At 50.4% G+C, this 26,489-nt stretch overlaps 1 protein-coding gene across 1 annotated transcript in view; it reads right to left on the minus strand.

Annotated features, from left to right (window-relative positions):
* The window catches only part of LOC133136535 (chromodomain-helicase-DNA-binding protein 7-like), a 41,171-nt gene extending 15,513 nt beyond the window's left edge, over positions 1 to 25,658 (minus strand). The window contains exons 1-17 of the mRNA XM_061254104.1: positions 24,224 to 25,658; positions 15,873 to 16,255; positions 13,127 to 13,268; positions 11,652 to 11,771; positions 11,421 to 11,483; positions 8,529 to 8,584; positions 7,741 to 7,855; positions 6,853 to 6,936; positions 6,480 to 6,617; positions 5,985 to 6,106; positions 5,186 to 5,429; positions 4,071 to 4,247; positions 3,453 to 3,596; positions 2,457 to 2,739; positions 1,928 to 2,138; positions 1,074 to 1,269; positions 381 to 548 (exon numbers count right to left, since the gene is read on the minus strand). Of these exons, the coding sequence (XP_061110088.1) occupies positions 381 to 548; positions 1,074 to 1,269; positions 1,928 to 2,138; positions 2,457 to 2,739; positions 3,453 to 3,596; positions 4,071 to 4,247; positions 5,186 to 5,429; positions 5,985 to 6,106; positions 6,480 to 6,617; positions 6,853 to 6,936; positions 7,741 to 7,855; positions 8,529 to 8,584; positions 11,421 to 11,483; positions 11,652 to 11,771; positions 13,127 to 13,268; positions 15,873 to 16,255; positions 24,224 to 25,516 (3,939 nt within the window). The 5' untranslated portion in view covers positions 25,517 to 25,658. The remainder of the gene's footprint in view (positions 1 to 380; positions 549 to 1,073; positions 1,270 to 1,927; positions 2,139 to 2,456; positions 2,740 to 3,452; positions 3,597 to 4,070; positions 4,248 to 5,185; positions 5,430 to 5,984; positions 6,107 to 6,479; positions 6,618 to 6,852; positions 6,937 to 7,740; positions 7,856 to 8,528; positions 8,585 to 11,420; positions 11,484 to 11,651; positions 11,772 to 13,126; positions 13,269 to 15,872; positions 16,256 to 24,223) is intronic.
* Positions 25,659 to 26,489: the final 831 nt, after the last annotated feature.

The following is a 26,489-nucleotide window of genomic DNA, read 5'->3' on the forward strand; positions in this document are numbered from 1 at the left end:
GTTTTCAAAATGCTGATGAGCTATGCCTTTTCTAGGGTGAGGGGAAACACTAACCATGTTAGCATGCTGCTAAGCTGTGCGTTTCCTATGGTGTTGGTATACATGCTAACCCCGTTAGCATGCTACTGAGCTGTGTGTTTTTAAGGTGAGGAAGCGCGTTGCTAAGCAGCGTTTTTCATGGTGTAGGGACGCATGCTAACCCCGTTAGCAAGCTACTGAGCTGTGTGTTTTTAAGGTGAGGAAGCACGTTGCTAAGCAGTGTTTTCCATGGTGTAGGGACGCATGCTAACCCCGTTAGCATGCTACTGAGCTGTGTGTTTTTAAGGTGAGGAAGCACGTTGCTAAGCAGTGTTTTCCATGGTGTAGGGACGCATGCTAACCCCGTTAGCCACGTTCTCCCGGCCGCTCATGGACTGCAGCACGGCCTTGTCCAGGCCCAGCTTCAGGCTGGCCTTGTCGAACATCTCCCTCTCGTACGAGTTCCTGGTGATCAGCCGGTAGATCTTCACCGCTTTGCTCTGTCCGATTCTGTGGCATCTGGCTTGGGCCTGATACACAGAAACACCACAGCGTTCAAACACCTCAACGCGTACAATTATCAACATTCACAAACCTATGCGCATTGTGTTTGCCATCATTCCTCCACATTTCCTGGGAACGACCCCTAATCAAAGTACAGCTTAACAAATGTATGAATCAACAAAATGTGTTCTTTATTGAACACATTTATCAAAAAGACTACAGGTAAATGACAACTATACATATATACAACTATATGTAAAATATACATCAGAAACATTTCTTTCTCAACATAAATATGCTGACCTGTCCCAACCCCTCTAATTAGGGAGACTCTCCTATACTTACCAGACAGACACAACCGATGCGTACTCCTAAATTTTGCTTTGCTGTGGGTGTTCACCGTCACAATTTACTGTTGTTCAACCCCATAATTTAAGCAAACCAACCAGACTATATCTCCCATGTCCAAGCCGTTTCTAATGGAACGTCAGGTCTCAGGGATCTTTCCCGCCGACCTCCAGGGCTTTGACCTTTGACCCCCGCACGCTCACCTGCAGGTCGTTCTGTGGGTTCCAGTCCGAGTCGAAGATGACGCAGGTGTCGGCCGCGGTCAGGTTGATGCCCAGGCCTCCCGCCCGGGTGCACAGCAGGAAGACGAAGCGGTCCGAGTCCGGGCGCGAGAAACGGTCGATGGCCGCCTGCCGAAGGTTGCCCCGGACCCGGCCGTCGATGCGCTCATACGAGTACCTGAGCAGGTCAACGGAGAACCCCAAGGATCACACACTTTTTAAAAGCTTACTGTCCTGCTAATGTTCTACTTCGATAAAACGCTTATTTTATTCTTCCTATTAGGAATAAGAACCTTGTAATGAGGGCAAAGGAGCTACATTAATATCATATTTGTTGTGTCGACTGCAACCATTCTGTTCAAAGAGCAGTTTAAGGAGAGCTGCTCAGTTCTCTGAAGTCGTGAAGGGCGACAGTGTTTCCTGGCTTCCAGTGTGTTCCTGCACCACAAATTCTTTTAAGTCACCGATTGGCTGAAGAGTCTACACAAGTTTCCAAGGCCTAAATTAGCTGGCTGACTGAAAGCAAGCCGGTAAAAACCCTGTGCAGACACAATACAGCCCTCGAGGATTTGAAACCGATCTAAACCAACAGGAATTACAGCAAGCATTTAATGTCCGGACACATTTTATTCCTTTTTATTTCTTTGTCCCTCCGAGCGATCCTGCATGTAGCCATTAGATAAGGCGTGAAAGCGTGGGGTAAAACAGAGGGGTGATTTATAGAGCACATGAATCAGCGCTAAACGGCTGGCCTGGCCGCGGGCGACAGCGGTGGGGCCAGCCAGGACTGTACCATCGCGTCTCCGTCCACGGGGGTGTGTGAGTGAGCGCAGTACCGTTTCTGGATGAGGTAGTCTTCCAGGATGTCCAGGCAGCGCACCATCTGGGAGAAGATGAGCACCCTGTGGCCCCCGGCCTTCAGCTTGGGCAGCAGCTTATCGATGAGCACCAGCTTTCCCGCCGCCTGCACCATGGCCTGCAGGAGCAGCTCAGGGCCCTCGCCGGGGTGCGCCTCCCGAAACTCCTCCACGATCTTCTCCTCCGCTCCTGCACCGCGGGAGAGGGAGAGGTGCAGGGAGAGAGGGGAAAAGAAAGGAGAATTAAGAGAAATTTAGGCAGTGTAAACAATGGTGATCAGAGCACTCACCCCTTCTTGGTATGTACCAACAATAATGCAGGGGTGGTTAAACACACTCTTGCCCTGTTGGTATAAACCAATAATATGGAACAGGTGGTTAAATGTGCACGCTACCCCTACAAGACATACCATTAATGCAGGGGCGGTTACAGTACTTATGCCCTGGTGGCACGCACCATTAATGAATTAGGGGTGGGTAAAGTACTTCTAACCTTGGTGGTACGTACCATTAATGAGGTAGGGGTGGTTACAGCACTTTCTCAGTTCCATCATAGTGTTCAGCAGGTTTGGGACATTGCCGTTGCCCCCTCCGCCACCGCTGCCTCCTCCCGACCCCCCCTTGGACAGGAAGGCAAAGTTTTTCTCCAGGATGGCGCGGTAGTACTTCTTCTGCACGTTGGTGAGCTCCACCTCGATGATGGTCTCCTGCTTGGGGGCCAGGTTCTTCTCCACGTCCTCCTTCAGCCTCCGCAGCATCATGGGCTTCAGGATGGCCTGGAGCTGCTGCACCTGCAGGGAGGCATGGGGGTGTGAGGAGGTCTCGCAGTGCCTGAACATGCCACCAGGGGGCACCTGCTCTTCAGTGATCACACAGCCATGATGTCACCTTACTGGTGGAAGACCCGAGAAGAGCTCCACCAATCATGGAGTGTGTTGGTAACAGCCAACTGAGCAATGCCAATGGTGATTGGTGGATACTTTTTTGCTGCACTTCTAGGGTTGCAGTGGGAAATACCAGGAGTCAGGAAGAATCTAGCAATTACAATAGACATTGGTACCAGCATACTCCATGATTTCGTGGGGCTCTTCATTTTTCTGGCGAGGTCATGATCATCTTTATCCCCATATAATTATTGTGGCTTGTCTCAGAGCCCGACTTGCCTTGTTTTATTTTGAAAAAACAACATTTCCCAACTAGCAGCTCTCACCCCAGCAATCGGACAACTGCCTGAACAACTGGCTCCACCTGAACTGATGTTTGAATGTGACTGTGCATATGGCTCAGACGTTTCACACTGGTGGTGCTCAGAATAACACCTTGCTCTGGGCTCCCTGGCTCTGAATAACCTCTTCTCGTCGTTTTCGGCTATCTCTTCCTCCTGCACCTGAAGAGCCCTGAAGCTACTAACAGAAGTACAAACAGCTGATTAATTCCTAACACGGTGAAGCATGCAGTCTTTACAACACAATCCCAGGAGGAGAAGGAGAGCAGGGTATGGTACCTGTTCCTCGGTCTTCAGGTCCCCGAATTCCTGCATGAAGGTGGCTTCAGAGGGAAAGCGCTGGGGCTCCAGGAAGTTGAGCAGGCTGAAGAGCTCCTCCACGGTGTTCTGCAGAGGGGTGCCTGTGAGCAGAACCTTGTGCTCCTGTAGGGGTGGGATTGGCCAGGTTTTATATACATGCACTTCTGTGCTGGCAACCCTGGGTGTGTGAGCATCCTAGCGTACATGTTTATTACTGATATTTGTGCTAGTTTTGTATGGCTATGTAAGCTGTTTATTATTCATATGGAAATGTGTATCATTCTATGGCATTGTGCTGTATAAAAACTGTTTTTAGATATATATTGAAATATCATCCATTGTCAGATTAATCAAACACGGAGGTCCTAGTCCTGATCTTTATTGCACTCTTAGCACTTGAAATTGTACTGGCCTCTAGGGACTTTCCTGTGCACTTGTTCCTGGTTATGGGTATGCACTTTGCACTTTGTTGTACATCGCTCTGTATAAGCGTCTGCCAAATGCAAGTAATGTAATGTAACATGTCCACCCAATGGTGTTTGTGTGTGTGCGCGTGTGCGCGTGTGCGTTTGTGTGTGCAGCAAGGGAGTCACTCACCATGTCCATCATCTTGAGCCCCTCCAGAAGCTTGCAGTTCCTGTTCTTGAGTCTGTGAGCCTCGTCTATAATCACACAGCGCCAGCCAATGGAGCGAAGCTCTGGGCAGTCTGTCAAGATCATCTCAAACGTGGTGATGATGGCGTGGAACTTATACGCTCCCTTTATAATAGCGCCCTGAGAGAGGAGGGGGGAGGAAAGGAGAAGTAAGGAGAGTGGAGAGGAGGGAGAGAGAGAGAGGAAGATGGGGAGTGAGGGAATAGGGAGTGGTATAGAGGTGTCATCATCCATCCACCCACAAACCATACTCCCAATTAAGCACATTACACATGCCCTGTGGACAGCAACAGCTTCCACAAGCAACAGCATCTATCCAGCCTCACAGGTCTGATTACGCAGCCTAATGTGAGAGCTGAGGCCAGTGCGCTTCACACGGACAGCGACACGGCGACAGGCCAGCTGAAACGTGACCGGCGAGGAGAAACACTGAATGATTCATCCACTGGGAAGAACACGGCACCAAAGCCTGCTGAAGAGGACAAGAATTTAAAAACCATGAAGCCCACAGCGCGCCTCTATTCCATATTGTTTACATGCCGTTAGAATCGCAAGTTTGGGGCGTTAATCTGGGACCTTTCACTTTCAGGGGTCAAGTTTGGGACGTTAGCCCTGGTCTGTGACATTCAGGGGTCAGGTCCAGGACGTTAGCTCTGGCCTGTGACATTTGGGGGTTAGGTTTGGGACTTTATCCCTGGTCTTTGACATTCAGGGGTCAGGTCTGGGATGTTATCCCTGGTCTGTGACATTCAGGGGTCAGGTCTGGGATGTTATCCCTTGTCTGTGACATTCAGGGGTCAGGTCTGAGACGTTAACCTGGTCAGTGACATTCAGGGGTCAGGTTTGGGACGTTAGCTCTGGTCAGTGACATTCAGGGGTCAGGTCTGAGACGTTAACCTGGTCAGTGACATTCAGGGGTCAGGTCTGGGACATTATCCCTGGTCTGTGACATTCAGGGGTCAGGTTTGAGGCGCTGGTCAGGGCCCTTTAACTTTCGGCCATTATGTTCAGGACTTTTTGCCCGGGCCATAGATTTCAGGGCATCAAGTTTTCCCCACCTCTGCGTCCCTAAAGTTCATCTCGTAGGCCTGGATGGTTTTGCGGCTGGCCTGGCTCCCGTGGTACACCACCACGTTGAGGTTGGTCCAGGTGCGGAACTCCCTGTCCCAGTTGGGGATGGTGGAGAGGGGGGCGATCACCAGGAAGGGGCCGTGGACACCTTTCAGGAACATCTCGTACAGGAAGGTGATGGACTGGATGGTCTTCCCCAGACCCATCTCATCTGCCAGTATGCAGTTACGTCTGAATGAAAACACAAACACAAAAAATGTAATCACCAATTTCAAAATGACAATTCAAATTTTGTCTGTGAAACACTGTCTGTACAGGAAAATAGGAGAACAGAAAATAAAGAAGACTATTCCTGAGCTATTCCTGAGTTCGCAAAAAAATTAAATAAGAAAACCCATAGCTCCCAACGGGAAGAAAAAATAAGTGGGTACATCAGCTATTCCACACGGGCAGACCACAAACTTACAGTCCGTTTACATCTCTATATCATTTTATAAGATTCAATAGCAGGATTCAAAAAGTATGAATGTATGCATTCGCTGCCAGTAGAATACATATGTGTAACATTATAAAATATAAGATGCATGTGGTGCCAATTGAGCATGTGTTGGATTGTATGATTTTTTGCATGTGTTGCCAGTTGAATACATGTGTGTTAAGATTATACGGTTACATGCACATAGTGCCAGCGTGTTAAATCATATGATTACATGTATGTGGTGCCAATGGAGTAAGAATGTTAGACTTTAGGAGTGCACGTGCGTGGAGTGCCAGGTGAATACATACGTGTTGTACCAGTTGAAGAGCAGCCAGTTCACTCCCTCCAGCTGGTACTCCCTGAGACTGTTGCTATTTTGATATTCCCTGGAGCTCTTCAGCTCCTGCCAATCATCCGCAGGGGGGCGTTCCTGCATGGGGGAGGGACAGTTCCCTTCAGTGGTGTCCGGGCGCTAACAGGAAAACAAATGTTCCCCCCACCACTGCAAAACCGCAGGGTGCTGAACGAGACCCTCACCCCCCTCTGTCGACTGATCAACGGGACGCCAAACCCTACCCTTTCCAACTCTACATAGCTTAGCGGTGTGGAACTCAACCTTACCCCATCTATAAAACATGGGGCTGCACACGACCCTTACCCCCCTCAGTGGATTGATCAACAGGACGTAAAATGCGACCCTTTCCAGCATAAGGGTGTGAATCTCCACCCCTTCCCCCCCTCTGTGAAACGGCAGGGGGGGCGTACAGCCCCTGGAAGGGTCAGGACTGGGCCGGGGGTCTCACCACTCTCCCCAGGTCAGGCTCCCGGGCCATCAGCCGCTCAAACTCCTGGATCTTCTCCTGGTCGACGTCGGCTTTGAGCTCCCAGGTGCTGTCCTCATAGGGCAGGGAGCACCACTTCACCAGGCAGTGAGTGACAGGCTGGAGGAGGACAGTTACCATGTGAGACAAGAGCAGAACAAGCCAATTCCCCATTTTTATTTATTATCCTTTATTCAAACGGGGCAAGTTGACTAAGCACGCATACTCTTTTACAGAAACGTTGCGTGAAGCCCTTCCCGAGGAGCCCAGCCTGCTTCAGTCCAATGCCAGTCCTGATGTAGTAAATACATTTTGAGCACAAATCTGCCCTCCCACAAAACCCCCCCAAACGTACCTCTCCGTTTTCATCAGTGCCCTCAGAAACGTCCAGGATCCGATCGGCTTCCACATAATCTGGGTTGAAAGGCTCCTCATCCATCTGGAAAAACAAAGTGAAGAGCGCAGATTCCATTATGGGCGGTTTAAGGCGGAATACCCAGATTACATCCACTGATTCCATGTCAGCAGTAGGCCGGTTCCTGAGGCCTGGGCTTCGTCACTACGGAGCGCAGGGAAAAGACGCTGTGCGAGCATTCCTAAACGGGGACGGGGGATTCCCACACAGGCAGCCCGAGTCCTTTCGGAATGCAGCGCAATGCGGACGCCTGGAATTCTTGGATGGGAGCACTGCTGACCGATGATGGAAATTTGGCAGAAGATAGGCCAAGGATTTTAAACCATGCATTGTGGCATGGTCTGTTCATTTACCCCCGCAAGGCACGTTGGTGTCTTAATCACGATCGGCAAAGTGAATCATGAGGACCGGACAAACGAGCATGCTAGCGTGTAGGGGGCCTGGCTTTAAGAACATTCTTAGATGAATGTATTGATTACATGCTGTCAATCACAGATCCCACAGATAGACCACCCTCACTGCTTCAAATAAGTGATAACACGTCATAGCTCCACCCACTCTGTGGTACAGCCCTCAGTTTACTAGTCCAATGCAAATGGAAGGCATCCCTTTCATCCCTTTTGAAAACTCCCAAGCGCTTTACAGTGGATAATGAGGGGGTGGGGGGGCATGCAGCCATTTTGTGTCAGAACTCTGAGGTCTGCAGAAAGGCACTGTGATGTTAAATTAAGCCGTAAGAAAAGAAGAAAAGGTCAGAAAGGTCACGAAACATAATGGCGGGAGGGAGGAAACAAAGGGCAGGACGGGGGGGAGGGGCCTGGCTCTCACCTCGCTCAGGAAGCTGTTGAGCGACTGCTTGGCCTTGAACCTCTTGACCTTCTGCTGGATCCGCTTGTCCTTCTCCAGCTCCTCCATGTCCGCCCAGCGACAGTGCAGATAGGAGCTGTGCAGCAGTCATACTATCATGTAACTCCAACCACTGATCCAGGATCAGCACACCACAGAAATTACAATAACTATTCAAAGGGCGGGAGGGGGGTGTTAACTGATCCTGGATCAGCTGCCGGCCAAAAAAAACTATCCGTCTACACCCACCAGACCTGGGTCAAATGCATATAAAATTGAGCAATTGTATTCATGGCCATTTGAGATGCCTTTAAAGCATTTTAGCATTTTAAAACACAATACTGAAAAGCATTGCAACTAAATATTTTAAAAGGATGAAATGTTTTACGATTTAATTCTTTAAAACGCATACACAGGCCAAAATTATTATTATTATAACACAAGTGTGAAAATGATCAGTTTCAATTAAGTAATGCGGTTTCCATTTTTTGCATACATACTGAAAACAATGCTTTTCATTTGCGCAACATGTGCTACATGTTTGTCATTCCAAATAATGGAGGAAAGTATGTGCAAGCATTTTCAAACATGCCTTAAATGAAATGCTTCTGAAACAAAACACTGCCACATACTTAACATTCTTAAAAAAAACGTGAAAAACGTTTTTTCTCTTGAAAGATGAATTTGTTTTGCAGCTGCAACATGTTGAAATTATTTTGATGACTCATTAATGGACAGCAGGAATGGAACAAACGTATAGAAAAACTCACAAGGCTTTGAATTTGACATAAAACTCCTCCACTTCCACCTCTTCCCCACAGTTGCTCTGCAAAGGAAAGAAAAACATGTATGAGCGTGTAGCCATGTCTGCAACACTGACTGTGTGTGTGTGTGTATGTCTGTGGTGTGTGTGTGTGTGTGTGCGTGCGTGCGTGTGCGTGTGCGTGCGAGTGTGCGTGTGTGAGAGTGTGTGTGTGTGTGTGTGTGTGTGTGTGTGTGTGAGAAAAACATATTTTCTGTCTGTCACATTCCCTCTAAATATCTGAGACAGCTATGCCCATGTGAGAGAATTCCATGGTGACAGGTGTAGCTACAAATAAATACACAGAATGTCAGTGTGAGGCATAGGGAAATGGCAGTAAGTGTCGTAACAGTTGTGGGAAATTGCGTTCGCAGCAAAACTAAAATGAACGGTCATTTCTGTACAGTGCACTGTGGAAATGGGTGGTTAGCAAGCTGGGTAATATTTGGGTTGAGAGCCTCCTTCAGTATTGTTTGGTTGCGTAATCAAATCCCAGCCCATTTCAGAAGAACTTTCATTTACAATGGAGACTGTTACCTAATGTGTCTGACCTAGCACAATCACGTTAAGAGAGGGCCGGAAACAGCCGAAGGGAGTGTGCGTGCGTGCGGGCATGCGTGTGTCTGCGTGTGTGTGTGTGCGTCTGAGGGAGAGCCACACGTGGGTGCCTGGGAGACGATCCCGCTGTCAGTGACAGTTGTATGTCTGCGTGTGAGAGTTCCTCAGCATGTGCATTTGAGGAAGTGTAAGATCTGTGAAAGGCCCGTCAGTAAGACAGCTCTCTTGGAGCCAGAGATGGTGGTCTGTAACAGCCACTTAACCCCAGCACAGTTTCACTCCAGGGCGCGACTCCTGATAGCCCCTCCTCTGACAGGGGAACACACGCAGTGCGTGGATTTATTTGGGGTGGAAAGATAGTAAAAAAGGAAAAATAAAATTGCAATCAATCACAGCTGTCTGTGTGTGTGTGTGTCTGTGATGTGTGTGTGCATATGTGTGTATATCTGTGTCTAAAGTGTATGTCTGTGGGGTGTGTGTGTGTGTGTGTGTGTGTGTGTGTGTGTGTGTGTGTGTGTGTGTGTGTGTGTGTGTGTGTGTGTGTGCCTGCCTATGGTCTGCAGTGCGTACGTGCGTGTCTCTGTGGTGTGAATACCTGTGGTCTGTGTGTACATGCGTGTGTACATGTCGGTGGTATGTATGCCTGTGGTCTGTGCGAGTACGTGCATGTGTGCATATGTGTGTGTGTGTGTGTGTGCCTGCGTGGTGGGTGAGTGCATGTGTGTGTGTATGTCCGTGGTGTATGTCTGTGATGTGATGTGGTGTGTGTGTGTGTGTGGTGTATGTCTGTGATGTGATGTGTGTGTGTGAGTGTGGTGTATGTCTGTGATGTGATGTGTGTGTGTGAGTGTGGTGTACGTCTGTGATGTGGTGTGTGTGTGTGTGTGTGTGTGTGTGTGTGTGTGTGTGGTGTATGTCTGTGATGTGGTGTGTGTGTGTGTGTGTGTGTGTGTGCGCGCACACAGGCCGGTGCCTCCTCCCCCTGCTCCTCCACATGCGGCTCCATTCACAGAGCCCTGCTGCGCTGAGGAGCCCTGGCCTCCCGCCAAACCCACAGAGCCCCGTGAGCGCCTGCAGCTGCGCTCCACAGCCACGCGCATTATTATTCTTGGCCGCCGTCTCAAAGGCTCGCTGCCGACGACTTCCCAGCCAGCACTTTGTCTCCGAGTCGTGGAAACGAGACAAAGCCACAGGCAGACAGGGGACACTCTGGAGGGGCGGAGCACGGCCGAGGACCATCCTCTTCCTCTCCGCACAGGTCAGAGTGCTATTATTAAGCTACAAAACCAATGTATTGCTGAAGAAAAACTGCAGAAATAGTTCTGCATTTGATTGACGGTGGGATTTTCACCAGAAGCAGGTCAAACTCTTTAAAGCTGCAAAAGAGCAAACAAGCCTAACTGAATAGTGAGACCTGCCAGAGAGAAGAGAATGCACTCGTTCTCGCGAGGAGCTGTCGATTTCCACCTCCTCACTTCCTTCACCCCCTCAGCCTGGCCCGATCCCTGCGGGACTGCGCAGCTGGCAGGCATAGCAAAGAGCCTGCTATTCTCTGCATGGAAACCAGAGTGCAGCTCCACCAATCACTGAGGACGTTGGTAGGAAGAAACTAGGGGATACTTCAGTTGATACTTTCTGGTTATTGGTGGACAGCTAGGTGGATACTTTTGGGCTATTGGTGGATAATTTCATGGATACGTTTTGTCTATTGGTGGACACTTTGCTTGATGCTTTCTGGCTATTGGTTGACACTTCAGTGGATACTTCTGGACTATCGGGGGATACTTTCTGGCCATGCTTCTGGAAGCCTGTATTCCCTTAAGCAACTTCCACATTACATTACATTACGTGGCATTTAGCAGACGCTCTTATCCAGAGCGACGTACAACAAAGTGCAAATCAATCACAAGAACAAGTGCAAAAGTAGACCTGAGAGGACAGCACAGTACCGAGTCCTAGTGTAAACATACAGAAATTCAGAACCCTTGAAGAGTACAATCAACATTCAAACTAGCATACCACTGTTGGCAGCTAGAATACAACAGCCAATAAAAACAACAATACCTATACAAGTAACGATATCTATACATAAGTCCACCAGTCCACCAGACGGTATCTACCAATTACTTTCTCGCTTTGTTGTTAGCAATATATTTATTGCAATTGGTAGAGAGCTCCTCTCTGACTGCAGACACAAAAGCGAGGATGCTATCCTGACTCTCCGATCCCTGGATAAGAGTTTCTCATGACAAGCCCGGTCTGGAAAACCGTGTTCATGGAAGACATGGTCGGGCAGCCTCACCGTTTTCTTCACCAGCCGGGCAGCCATGATCTTCTCCACAACGGGACCCTCGGCCCCGGCAGGCTGCGGGGAGAGAGGATCCACATGAGCAAAGGACATCGCGGGCAGTTCAAAGAACAGCACCAACAACAGCAGCTAACAAAAGGAGGGTAAATGGGATTATACACATCAGATGTACTTGGACACAGACACAGGTTTAGCCAGACAGGTGCGCAGTGTGCACAGGTGTACCTGCTCAGACTGAGCCGCTCGCCTGCCTCCCTCCTTCCTGTCACCCTCGTCGTCTGAGATCTTGAACTCCAGCTCCTCCGTGTAGCGTTTCCGCTTCACCTGCCTGCTGGAGCGCCGCTTCTGCAAGAGCAGGACAGGGTTAAAGAGGAAAGTGTACACTCCCTGGAGAGGGTTAAACAGGAAAGTACACTTCTAGGACAGGGTTAAAGAGGAAAGTGTACACTCCCTGTAGAGGGTTAAACAGGAAAGTACACTTCTAGGACAGGGTTACAGAGGAAAGTGTACACTCCCTGGAGAGGGTTAAACAGCAAAGTATACACTTCTAGGACAGGGCTACAGAGGAAAGTGTACACTTCAAGAACACTGTTCATCAGGAAAGCACACACTTCAAGGACGGGGTGGTATTTAGGACAAATAGCAGAATATACAGCAAAACAAATTAAACTAAACAAAAAGGTGTAGTTGCAGATGGAGGCAAAACCAAACAGAAATTCAGGCATAGCATTAAATTCACTGAGAGAACAGGAGTAAGACTACAAGCAGAGTGAGAGGCTGGATACTGGACCGACATGACCCAGGCCAGCCCTGTGCAACAGACATGACCCAGGCCAGCCCTGTGCAACAGACATGACCCAGGCCAGCCCTGTGCAGCAGAGTCTGAACAGTAAGACTGTAAGACTGAGTCTGAACAGTAAGACTGAGTCTGAACAGTAAGACTGAGTCTGAACAGTAAGACTGTAAGACTGAGTCTGAACAGTAAGACTGAGTCTGAACAGTAAGACTGAGTCTGAACAGTAAGACTGTAAGACTGAGTCTGAACAGTAAGACTGTAAGACTGAGTCTGAACAGTAAGACTGTAAGACTGAGTCTGAACAGTAAGACTGTAAGACTGAGTCTGAACAGTAAGACTGAGTCTGAACAGTGAGACTGAGTCTGAACAGTAAGACTGAGTCTGAACAGTGAGACTGAGTCTGAACAGTAAGACTGAGTCTGAACAGTAAGACTGTAAGACTGAGTCTGAACAGTAAGACTGTAAGACTGAGTCTGAACAGTAAGACTGTAAGACTGAGTCTGAACAGTAAGACTGTAAGACTGAGTCTGAACAGTAAGACTGTAAGACTGAGCCTGAACAGTAAGACTAAGACTGAGCCTGAACAGTAAGACTGTAAGACTGAGTCTGAACAGTAAGACTGTAAGACTGAGCCTGAACAGTAAGACTGTAAGACTGAGCCTGAACAGTAAGACTGTAAGACTGTAAGACTGTAAGACTGTAAGACTGTAAGACTGTAAGACTGTAAGACTGTAAGACTGAGCCTGGACTGTAAGACTGTAAGACTGTAAGACTGTAAGACTGTAAGACTGAGCCTGAACAGTAAGACTGTAAGACTGTAAGACTGTAAGACTGTAAGACTGTAAGACTGTAAGACTGTAAGACTGTAAGACAGATTCTGAACAGTAAGACTAAGTCTCTCTACCTGTGTTCCTCCATCATCATCCTCCTCCTCCGGAGAAGCAGGGGGGATCCTTTCTTCCACATCAGAGTGATCACTGCTCTCTCTCTTCCGTTTCACCTCTTTTTTTGCTACAGTATCCGTCTCTGGGCTCGCCTTCTTCACGCTGCAGAGACACAAGGCATTTTGCGTTATAGAGGTTCATATCATGCACCAGTTAAGTATAACTATAAACCCGAGCTACTGTATCTACACCACTGTTCGCTAGCTAAAGGAATTAGTGCATACCAACACTTTTGTGATTGGTCATCTGGCTTTACACAGTCATTGTTCTGAATTATAATTGGATATATTATCGTTTTTCTCCAAATGGCTGAAGGAACCAGGCCTTATAAGAATGCATTGGTGAGGGAAGATGTCACCAGACTGAAGCTGGTGTATTTACATGCTCATTATTAGTCCTGATGTAGATGCAATGAGCACACTTCCTTTCTCCGAAAAACACCGACAATAAAATTTCTTTGATTTCTATTCAGACAAATACAGGCTAACAAAACGCCAAAACTAACATTTTGCAAATGCAATTTCCCCACAGTCATGAGGGAACAGTCTGTAAAAGTAATAAATGAAAAGCAGAATTATTTTGACTAATTCCTGTAAGAAACATAAGCTTGTGTGTTCACCTCATCGTTTGGCATTGGAAGAGGTCTCGGGGGTAGAAAACCAGGAGAATTTCACCACTACTTAACCTCCAAAATATGTACAGCACACATACTAAAAATAAAGGCTTAAGTACAGAAGGACTGTAGATAAACCTGAAAGAGTATGCAGAAACACTGCTTTATCAAACACCTCTCAAACAGGAACTGAGACCAGACGGTTACTGTAATACAAGCCTGTCATGCTTTCAAACAGTCATCTCCAGATTAATTTTATGGAGTTCTTAACATATTGTTTCAGTTTTAAATGTGTTTTGGATTGGCCCAGACAGATTTTGTGTGCGTTGAAAGAATATTTTCGATATTTGCATAAGGTTCTGGCGAGCTGCCACTTTTGCAATGGGGGTTGTGGGTTTGTACATTGTATGCAACTCCAAAACAGCTTGAGAATACATTTTTTGTAGAATGATCAGATAATATCCACAAGTTAAACCTCTGGAGGTGTGACATCACTGTACAAACTGAGTTACATAAAGTGTTACATAAACTGTACTCATTTATTTATATATTTTTTAACTTTAAACCACTGATTAACCATATCCCAGCCAACTTTAAAGCGGTCAGGTTTTCCAACAATTCTTTAAATATTCTTCACTGAAAACAAAAGCAACACAAAAGTACAGTAAAACTGAAATAATATGAAAGGCAAGGGGTAATCCCTTTAGCCTTTGATACCAGGCTGAAATTTGCATGCTGCCAGTCTAACAGGAGTGAAAAAAGGAAGACAGAGGGAGAGAATGAGTGATTTAAAGACAGGGAAAGGGACGACAGAGAAAGAAAGAGACAGACATGGCCATGCAACACAGACACAGAAAACAGGAGAAAAACAGAATGAGAGAAAGAACAAATAAGCAAAGCAGAAACTGGGAAAAGTAAAAGTAAAGAAGGAAAGAGGGATGAAGACCCTTCAAAGTGAGACAGAAAGCAGGCCTGACCAGTATTCCCCTACTCTGCTCAGACTCAGTTAGTCCACACAGCTGGACCTCCCCCCTTTACCAAACACACACACACACACACACACACACACACAGATCTCTTATTTCCGCTCTCCCCTCCACAGATCACACAGAGCTGGAGCCAGGCCCAACCCCCCACCCTGCTCTGCCTTTCATCTGCACGCCAACAGCAATCACATCGCCCCGGTAACCAGCGGTCACATGACCAGCACCTGCTCCACTGGCTGGCTGCCATTGACTAAAGCCATCTGCCTGTGTCACCTCTTAGACACTGCTGTGCACCTGCACTGCTGTCTTCCACCAGGCCCAGTGCCAGAACAGCTCTCAATGGGCCTCTGCATCAGCCAATCACCCTGCGCCAGGCTCAGTACCAGCCAATCATTCATCACCAGGCTCAGTTCCAGCCAGCCAATGTCTAACGGGCCTCTGTGACAGCCAATCACACTGCGCCATGCTCAGCGCCAGCCAATCATCCGCCACCAGGCTCAGTGCCAGCCAATCACCCTCCATTTGGCATCCAGGCCAGTCGGTCTCGACCAATTCCCTGTAACAGCCAGGCACCTTTGAACTGCCTCCATAAGCCAATCACCTCCCTCTCGGCTCTGCCCCAGCCAATCAAATATACAAGCCTACAAACAACATTACAAAAACAAAGTAGCATTAAAGCAAGAGAACATAAAGGGAGGTAGGGAGAGCCTGGCTTTAAGGAGATGTTGAGGTCAGCCATCTTCCTTGTCAAGCACAGAGTACTGCTTCAAATTCAGTTAATAGGAGCCTTCTGGTCTGAAAGCAACCGTGTGGGGTACAGGCCAGATCCTGTTTAAACGCATCCTTACAGAGAGGATGAAGTTTAACGCGGGCAGTTTGCAGGAAGAGAGCCCAACTGCATCCAAGACAGCACTCCACAGTGTGTACAGTTAACAACACTCTGTGGGTGACAGGTACCAACCAGGCTATTCGCCCTTTCAGGTGCAGGGTCACAAATATGTGATTAGGTTATTAATACGTTCTTAACTTAATAGACAGCACCCATGCAGCAACCAGGCCTATCAGGGAATGAATGAAAAGCACTCAGACTGTAGGATTAGGAGGTACCTGGGCTTCTTGGAGCTTGGAGTCTTGGGCGTAGCAGGCTTCACCTTTTTCTCCTTTGGCTCTTTGGGAGTTTTAGGCGTTTTGGGGGTCTTGGGCGTTTTGGGGGGCTTGGGGGTCTTGGGTGTTTTGGGGGTGCCCGGCTCCTTGGCTTTGGTCTTTTTCTTTTTGGCCCCCGGTGAAGCCCCTTCCTCGGGTCCATTCACAGCATTCGGCTCCTTCTCCTTCTCCTCAGCTTTCACCTCCTTCTTCTTCTTCTGCTTCTTCTTCTTCTTGGGCTTCTGGTCCCCGTCCCCGGGGTCAGAGGTCAGCGGCTGGGTGCTGCTGTCCAGGGCGGGCCGCAGTTCAGGGGCTGGAGCTTCAGGAGACGGATCCAGCGGAGAAGGCTGGAGGAAGAGAAGAGAGACTCAGGGGGGTCAGAAACTGCTGTTTTCTGTGCAATTGACCACTAAACTGATTCATTTAAGCCACTTAATATTATTTAAATGCTGCTGAAGTCCACACCTTGTTCCCAAGGCCTAAAATGGCTGCAGGTTGAAGGGAAGCCAGAACAGAAGACTGAACTGGAATAAGCTCAAACAGGCACATCTAAGATTACAACAGGACACTCAAAATTGGTTGAAAAATTAACTGATTAAAAAGAGATTGAATATGAACTGCCATCACCCCCAATCTGTGCAATTCAAAATGGGAACTGGTGCATTTTGGACCACCTATGCATTTCCATAACAGACTATTTAGGCGAGAGAGATGCTAGATTACATTCTCATCATGTTCCAGACAGCAGTAATGTCAGAGTTATAAAGCCCCTTCTGGACTGGACTCCAGGAAAAATAAACATTCTTTGGCAGAAATGGGTTAAAGGAGAGGCAGTTCTTTATCTCCAGAGGCAGAAGCCTGTCTATGAGAACAGGCTGCCACAGACAGATGGAGACCGAGCGAGCCAGCGAACGCAGAACATGAAGGCAGGTGCGTTTCTGCTCCAGCTGTCTGTAACACCCAGGGCCCAGAGACGGGCTCCTCCCATATTAATAAATCATACCTGTACTTTATTACACAGGCTGAACCATCCATCTCCAATTCTCCTCACAGGCCTCAAGTCTCTACTGGCAAATAAAGAGTAACCCAGCTGCAACCCCTAGTAGGAAGTACATTTTGACAGAAAATTTCCTGGTGGCGTCAGCTGCCGTACCATAAAACGTGACCTCTTGGACTTGGACGGACTAAAACAGCGCCGGACAGTATATTTGCTGTGCTCTGATATCTGAGTAACATCTCACACACTCCAGCATCAGAGAGCGACTGCCCTCGGCTCAGCAGCAGTTATCGAGGCGCACGCTGAATCCCGATAGCCCAAGAAGAGTTCTCCAGTGGGGCACAGTCAGCACAGCCATGGATGGGGCGGCCTGTGGCATAGCTGTTACATGACTGGGACCCACAATCAATGGTTCGATCCCTGGTGTAGCCACAATAACATCTGCACAGCCGTCGGGCCCTTGAGCAAGGCCCTTAACCCTGCATTGCTCCAGGGGAGGATTGTCTCCTGCGTAGTCTAATCAACTGTATGTCGCTCTGGATAAGAGCAGGACCAGGATTGTTCATTACACGGGGGATTATAAAATCAGTCTGCTGGTCCTGAGAAAAAGGAAAACCAGGCGTGATTCCTGTAAGATCCCTGAACGACACTGTTCTTCATGGGATACTCCATTCACTGAAACCCATCTTACTAGCAGGATGAGCAACCTAGCCCAGGCCATACATTAGGCCGGTCAATTCAAAGAATGGATGTACCATCATCAGAAAAGGGGGGGGGTTTGGTTCATACCACCACATCCAAACCATTAAAGTCACCGCGGTCCAAGCATGGTCGCCCCCGGCAGACGGAGCAGTCTCTCCTTTAGGATCTTTACTTTGATCACTGGTTAATGCATTGCCATTTTGAAAACACATCCTTAAACTGTAAACATGCTTCCAGGCTACCAAGGACTGACCACTGGCAGCCCAGTGGGGCATCCGCCCGACGGGATGCGTGCAGGGGCGCGAGACGAGCTCATTAAGTCTCTGCAGCCTCCCCTGCTGCGGCCCGAAGGCGGGGAGGCTCCTTCAGCGCTGCTTAGAGAGGCCAAAGAGCTGCTCAGCGGGCTCCAGATTACCTCTGCTCAAACATTCATATTCATGCATTAATATTCATATGTGGCCGCGTCCGTGTGCACAGAGAGGCACTGAGCGATGTTCTCCAGCCCCCTGCTGAGGCTGAAGAGTGTGTGCGTGCGTGCGAGTGCGTGTTCAGCAGAAGTCACGTCATGCTTATCGGTAACTACCCATGCAGCAAGAGCCCAAAATGAGCCACCAGCCTGCCTGCTGATGCTGACTTGTAAGAAGCACCGCCCATGTACTGAATCCTGTCCAATTACAAGCGACTGCCATCAGGTAGACCCTGCCCGCATGCTGAATCCCACCCACTCACTGGAAGACCAATCATCAACACACAACCGGGTCCTGGAGGCTATGCCAGTGTTTACGGCGCTCACCTGTTTCAGCTGGCACACTGGATAACGCGCAGGAGGACGGGATGGCTGGGGGCCTGTCTGATGTCTACCAGCTGAGCCCAAACAAACACAGCTGAGCCTACGGGTCAAATCACACCCCTTCAAAGCCTCTGAGCTACTCAACACTGGGCCAGGTGACTCTGACATTCTGAGGGCTCTGACCACCATTTTGAATAAGGCGTTTGTGAGAATTCAAACCAAATCTAAAGGAAAATAAATAAATAAATAAATAAATAAAAAGATATAAGCTGATCTCCACCTTCAGTGGGAGACACCCCTTGTTTTCACATTCCAGTGAGAATGTTTGAATGTTTGAACAGGAAGATATGTCATGGGGAGGGTAATGGCTGGGGGTAGAGGCAGACAAAGAATTTCTTTTCTTCACCGCCCGCCTCCCCAAACCTTACCAAACATAAACACACAAACGACCAGATGGCTTTTCCTCAACAAATGACTGTGTCTCTGCAGGAAGTCTGTGTGCTCATCTTAATCAGTGAGGCCTTCCTCGGAGTCTGCAGTCTACAGACCGCGGCGTGCGCTAGCCACAAAGCATAACGCACCACATCCGCCAGGGGCGAGGCGTCGCGGCGTTACCACGGCGGCAGCCAGCGAGTGACCCGCCCAGGGCCCAGTGACCCCCCCCCCCCCCAGGGCCCAGTGACCCCCCCCCCAGGGCCCAGTGACCCCCCCCCAGGGCCCAGTGACCCCCCCTTCCCCCCAGGGCCCAGTGACGTGACCCCCCCTTCCCCCCAGGGCCCAGTGACCACCCCCCCCCCCCCCCCCAGGGCCCAGTGACCCCCCCCCCAGGGCCCAGTGACCCCCCCCCCCAGGGCCCAGTGACCCCCCCTTCCCCCCAGGGCCCAGTGACCCCCCCTTCCCCCCAGGGCCCAGTGACCCCCCCCCCCCCCCCCCCCAGGGCCCAGTGACCCCCCCCCCCCCCCCCCCCAGGGCCCAGTGACCCCCCCCCCCCCCCCCAGGGCCCAGTGACCCCCCCCCCCCCCCCCCCCAGGGCCCAGTGACCACCCCCCCCCCCCCAGGGCCCAGACGCAGAGCGGGCAGCTTTAGCACCAATGCGCCCGGCTGCAGGTGATGATTATCCCACAGAGCACAGGAGGAGTAAACAGCACACGCGTTTCCTGAATGAGACCAACCGCAGAGCACCGGGAGGCATCAGATCAACATCAGAGAGTGTGTACGTGTGAGCGCACAGTCATGCGCGTGTGTACACGTGTCCGCACATGTGTGCGCGTGGTTATGCATGTGTGTGTACGTTGGACGTGTCAGATATGTTTAGACGCCTGTCTTTAACACTTCACATTCCAGAAAAATATGGCACGGGCCAGTCCATACCAGCTCGAGGAGGGTGCACCACAGCACCTCTTGGGATCTGTATTTTTCTGTGTGTTGGCAATGACAATGATGAGAATGATTGGTGAATGTGTGAGCCTCATACGCCACTTCGTTTTGCCGGAAGAGCCATTTGAGTGTGCCAATAAATAAAAAAACGTGTTGCAGAATTTTTTGAGGTCGATAGCTTTGTAAAAAAAAAAAGCCTTTGTAAATTTGTATGTAGGGATCGAATTACATTTCTTTTTTTCTTTTTTTTCCCCACCAGGGACAAATTTTGGGGACTCATATCAACGTGTAAAGATAAACACGTTGCACATTAGTAGAGATATGACCCACGGAATCGTCCCATTTGGTAATTTTTGGCACATTTAGACCTGCCTGCTTGTCAGAAATTTCACACTCTACCGTGAATACCTGTATGTTGCTCGTCTGGGTTTTGTTTATACAACACGATCCTATCATTCTAACCTTCAATTGCCAGTATAGCCACTATGGGCTGTTCCACTTTTTAAAGGGGGTTTAATCTGTTACTGCATGCATCCCTGGCACCCCTCATCATTTTCATAATTATCAATCAAAGTGTACTCAGGTAAATTTGTTCACTTGTTCTGCATACTGGAAAAACAGATGCGTCTTTGAAAACAGTAATAATGTGTAGGGTGTAGAAGTGTTTGTGTGAGCATGCAGGAGTGTGCGTCTGTGTAGCATGTATGCGTGACAGTAGGCGGGTGCGTGAGTGCATATATACTCATTGACATGCACATAACATCTGTACGCCCCACACCCTGGCCGCATGCTCAGCGTTAGGCGAGTGCACTCGGTTCCTGCCGACCCCTGGGCTGCCAGCTCCACACTGGCCCGGCTCATTAGCCCCGGCGACCCGACATGCACACCCGGCCGGAAACAAAGCTCTGCCACAGGTGCATTATGGGACTGCTGTCCACCATGCGAGGAGAGCCCAGCGGGTCGCCATGGAGAGGCTCTTAATGGCTGGGATCACGTGACCACTCAGCCAGAGAAGACCCCCCCCCCCCCCCAAACAGAGACGCATCCTGCCACACGCCATTAACCCCCCCCTACTCTCCCCACACACACACACACACACACACACACACACACACACACACACAAGACCCCTGAGACACGCAAGCTAAACAGAGAGGAGAGGAGGGGGGAGGGGATGCTAAACAGAGGGGGGACGGGGCGAGAGAGAGGGAGAGAGAGAGAGAGAGAGAGAGAGAGAGAGAGAGAGAGAGAGAGAGAGAGAGAGAGAGAGAGAGAGGGGGGGGTTAAGGGAGAGATGACATAAGAAGGAGCGAGGGAGAGAGGTACAAGAAAGGGGAAAAACAGGAAGGGGGGAGAGGTGGGGGGGCTGACTGACCAGGAAAAAGGGAGGAGGACATAAGAGGAGAGGGAAAGATGAGTACTGAGATGAGGGGGCTGAAAAAGAGGATGAGACGGGGGGGGGATAGCTGTGCAGGAAGGGGATGGGAACAAATCAACCTTGAGAGGCAGAGAGGAAGGAGAGGGAAGGGGGGAGGAGAGAACGGGAGGAGACAGATTAGCGACGCCATGTCCACAGAAGTGTAGGACTACAAAGCACAGAGGAAACCAGAAGCAGGGAAAAAAGGAAATAAAAAAAATCTTAATCAGTTTGCGCATTACGCACTGGGAAACACACAGGCCTCAAAACCACCACCACCCCATCTCTCAACCTGCATCCTGTGGGCTTTCCGCTGGTAAACTGTAAACACCCCCACCCCTGGGATAATGCAAGGAAATCAGAGCATGGAGCTCCACCAATCACAGAGTACATTGGTGACAGCCAACAGAGCAATGGTGACCGTGATTGGTGACCCTTGAAGGAAGGCCGGAAGTACTGCCAGAAAGTATCGACCAATCAACATTGGCGTTGTACAAATAGCGGTCACCAACTTGCTTTGTGATTGGTGGAGCTTAATACAAGGTGTATAACACAACGTGAAGCTGTATTTATTATCAATCTAGACAATACATTGATCCAGATTTGAACCGATATGTTGATAGATTTATAGGTGCAAAGGGCAATGATCCAACCCAAAAAGTGTATTTGGTCCTGGCAAATCATAGCAAAATATTCAAATGTCCCCCCAACTCACCCACTGCAACCTTCAGGAATCTCCGCACCTTCTCTCACTCCTCCCACATCTTCTACTCTCTACACTTCATTCTCCTGCACCTTTCTCTAAACTGCCTGTCAATGTTTCTACCTTTAACTTTACCTCTGTCTGTTAACTCACTTTACCCTCTTGTATCCAAACCAGCACAACCATCAACCCCCTGTCCACGGCTCACAGACTCTCCTCTCGAACAGAACCTTACTGCCCACGGCTTACTGACTCTCCTCTCGAACAGAACCTTACTGCCCACGGCTACGTCTCTCCTCTTAAGCAGAACCTTACTGCCCACGGCTTACTGACTCTCCTCTCGAACAGAACCTTACTGCCCACGGCTACGTCTCTCCTCTAGAGCAGAACCTTACTGCCCACGGCTTACAGACTCTCCTCTCGAACAGAACCTTACTGCCCACGGCTTAGTCTCTCCTCTTAAGCAGAACCTTACTGCCTACGGCTTAGTCTCTCCTCTTAAGCAGAACCTTACTGCCCACGGCTTAGTCTCTCCTCTTAAGCAGAACCTTACTGCCCACGGCTACGTCTCTCCTCTTGAGCAGAACCTTACTGCCCACGGCTTACAGACTCTCCTCTCGAACAGAACCTTACTGCCCACGGCTTAGTCTCTCCTCTTAAGCAGAACCTTACTGCCTACGGCTTAGTCTCTCCTCTTAAGCAGAACCTTACTGCCCACGGCTTAGTATCTCCTCTTAAGCAGAACCTTACTGCCCACGGCTTAGTCTCTCCTCTTGAGCAGAACCTTACTGCCCACGGCTTAGTCTCTCCTCTTAAGCAGAACCTTACTGCCCACGGCTTAGTCTCTCCTCTTAAGCAGAACCTTACTGCCCACGGCTTAGTCTCTCCTCTCGAGCAGAACCTTACTGCCCATGGCTTACAGTCTCTCCTCTTGAGCATAACCTTACTGCCCACGGCTTAGTCTCTCCTCTTAAGCAGAACCTTACTGCCCACGGCTACGTCTCTCCTCTTGAGCAGAACCTTACTGCCCACGGCTTACAGACACTCCTCTCGAACAGAACCTTACTGCCCACGGCTTAGTCTCTCCTCTTAAGCAGAACCTTACTGCCTACGGCTTAGTCTCTCCTCTTAAGCAGAACCTTACTGCCCACGGCTTAGTCTCTCTCTTGAGCAGAACCTTACTGCCCACGGCTTAGTCTCTCCTCTTAAGCAGAACCTTACTGCCCACGGCTTAGTCTCTCCTCTTGAGCAGAGCCTTACTGCCCACGGCTTAGTCTCTCCTCGCGAGCAGACCTTACTGCCCACGGCTTAGTCTCTCCTCTCGAGCAGAACCTTACTGCCCATGGCTTACAGTCTCTCCTCTCGAGCAGAACCTTACTGCCCACGGCTTAGGTCTCTCTGCTCGAGCAGAACCTTATCTTCCCTCCTCATTCCTCCACCTCCTCCTTCTCACTCTTTCCGTACTGCAGATCGCTTCCTGGCCCACCTTAAGGGCAAGGTGGCTAGTATCTGGAATTTCTTCAGTCATCTGGTGATGCCATCTACTCCCGAAAGCACTCGCTGCAGTGACCTCCGACAAGATGTACTTCAACTCATCACAAACCATTGTGCAACCACTTGTCAGCTTCACCCTATCCCATCAGCTGTCCTCCAGTCTATATCCAGTGAGTACCTTCCATATCTGCACGCCCTTCTTAACGGCTCCCTTGCCTGTGGTAATGTTCCCAAGACTTCAAGATGGCTGGTGTTACCACACTCCTTAAGAAACCTACCTCTGATGTTAGGAACAATCGGCCAGTGTCATTACATTCTTTGTACGTCGCTTTGGATAAGAGCATCTGCTAAATGCCTTGTAATGTAATGTAATTACTGCCTGTTCAAAACTCTTGAAGGAGCTTCTCCACCCTCACTCCTCAGTGGTGAAACAGCCTCCCAAATCTTCAAGAACTGCTTGGCCACTGCCCATTTCCCACACCAGTCTGAAGACTGATCGCTTCACAATGTACCTTGACAACTATAACTTTACTCCTCTGCCGGAGAGCCCTAATCTAATCTCACTTGTGCATCACCCATCTCAATCTTTTTACCCTCTTGATGTACTTTGTATTTTAATATAGGACTGTTGCATTTGTAATCATTATCAATTTTACCTTTGTGAATAGGACCTGTTTTGTAGTTGCTATGAGTTGTTATGCACTTATTATACATCGCTTTGGATAAAATAATCTGTGATATTGCCAACGGTCAAATGGTTGCCTCAAGGATTTAAATGACATCATATGGTGATGAAGGTCTATAGCCCTACCCTCTGGCCAGGCGTGGGACTCACCTGAGCGACAGGCACTTTGTGAGTGACAGGAAGCTGGGGGCGAGGCTGTGTCCAAGGCTGCTGGTGAGGGGGCGTGGTCACATGGGGCTGCGACGGTGGCAGCTGTGGAACGACATCCCTTGTCCTGCTGCAAGGGATTGTGGGATGGCTGGCACTGAGGCATGCCCCCGTAAGGCTGAGGGGGGAGGGGCTGCTGGGTTTGGGACAAGCCCACAGCCCCCTGAGGCTGGAGAGGCACGCTGGGATACCCGGCCACCTCCATCCCCGTTCCCATGGCAACTCCCTGCGGGGGCGGGGCAGTGGTGGCACCTGTGGGTTGGCGACGCCCTTCATCGGGGACATGGGGGGGCCGGAGCCGTAAGACATTTGGGGGGGGCGGAGCCTGGTGCTGCTGCTGGTGGTGGTTGTGGGTGGGGCCCATTGGGGGCCCGTGCAGGGGCTGCTGGTGCTGCTGGAGGGGTACGGGCCCCTGGGGCAGGAAATCAGCGGCACCAGCGTATCCCTGCGCCTGCATCGCATTTGGCCCCGCCCCCACGCCGCCAGCCGAGCCCTGATTGGGGCTGGGGTAGGAAGGGGAAGCGGGCGGAGCCGTTTTGGAAGGTTATGGGGCACGGGCTGCCTGTGGGGGCTGTAGCCCATGCTCTGCTGATGCAGGGGGTGTGGCTGCGCGTTTGGGGAGAAGCAGCGACCGTGCGCCACGGGCTCTGGGTGGAACGGTCCCGGGGCAGGGTGGTGCGGAGGGCGTGGCGGCTGCTGCACTGGGTGACGCATGGGCGGGCCCCCCCATTCTAGGACCCTGCTGGGGGCCTGCGTTGCCCCGCAAAACGGTTGGGGGCCGGCGGGGCCGCCCTGGGGCAGATTCTGCTGGGTGTACTCCCCTCCGACTGCACCTGCGTACACCCCCATCGGCTGAAGGGGGGCATGGGGCCCGGGGGGAGGGGCCTGTGGGGGTGCGGGCGTGGATCCAGGCCCCACATGGTGCTGCCACCCATAAAAGGCTGGCCCTGCCTCTCGCCTGCATGCTGGGGTACCCGGCGTGCGGCTGAGACATGGGTGGGGGCCGGGGGCCGGGGCAGAGGGGTGGTACTGCTGAGGGCTCCCCAACATGGCGCCCCCTGGGGGCTCGTACTGGCCGTAGTGGTGGAACTGGTTCTGCTGCAGGGGGTCGAAGCCCGGCTCCATCGCCATCTGCTGGCCGTCGCCAGGATAGCCGCACTCGCCCAGGTCCCGCAGCCCCTCAGAGAACAGGGCCCCATCTTCCCCAAACAGGCTCAGCATCCCCTGGTCAGTCATGGCTGCTCCGCCCCCTGGGGCGCGGCAGGCCAGCCAATCGGGGCCTCCAGAGAGGGGCACGTCCCCCCCGAAAGCCTCTAATCCTCCAGCTAATCTCAGCCACCTCACTCCATTTCACCCAATGCAGTTGCAGAACAGTGTGCTGAACTGGGGGGGGGGGAGGGAGAGAGAGGGAGAAAAAATGCAGTGAATTAGAACTTTTCTGTGAGCAGCAGTGTGTGTTTGAGCAGAGCACTGATCTCCTCTCTCCCGACTCACACTCACACTCACACTCACACTCACACTCACACTCACACTCACACTCACACTCACACTCACACTCACACTCACACTCACACTCTTTACTGAGCCTCACCCTTGCACACAATGAGCCAGTCACAGTGCGCACAGGCACCAGCTCCAAATGTATTCAGTCCTTTACAAACGGCCCGATTCATTCTGCGCTCGGGCTGAACAAAGGGGCTGGAGTGTGGCATGGAACCCCCCCCCCCGTACCCGTCCCCCACGCCTCCATCTGCTGAACTCCAGCCCAGAAAACGCAGGCCCCCGTACCCCCACCAGCCCCCATCCTGGAGAGCGCAGTCAGTACATCAGCAGTGCTGTCTGGGAGAGCAGACGTCCCAGGTCCAACTCATCCCTCCTGTGCGCTTAGTTACAGCCTCGACCACAGCACTGGCCCCACACGCAGACGCAGACACACAGACACACAGACAGACGCAGACACGCACGTGTGCAGGGACACAGACAGACATATAAGGCCAGTTTCACAGACACAGATTAGGCCCAGACTAAGTAGTCCTTCTACTTTAAATGGAGATTCTCCATACAAAAATCTACCAGGCTTAATCTGTGTCTCTGAAACCGGCCCACAGAGACAGAGAGACACACGCAGACACATACTTTCTATTCTTTAAAATCCTCTATAGATAGCTGAACTGATCAGACAGCAAAAATGTTCTGTTAAATTATTCCA

The sequence above is a fragment of the Conger conger genome, chromosome 9 (assembly GCF_963514075.1).
Source record: "Conger conger chromosome 9, fConCon1.1, whole genome shotgun sequence".
Lineage (NCBI taxonomy): Eukaryota > Metazoa > Chordata > Actinopteri > Anguilliformes > Congridae > Conger > Conger conger.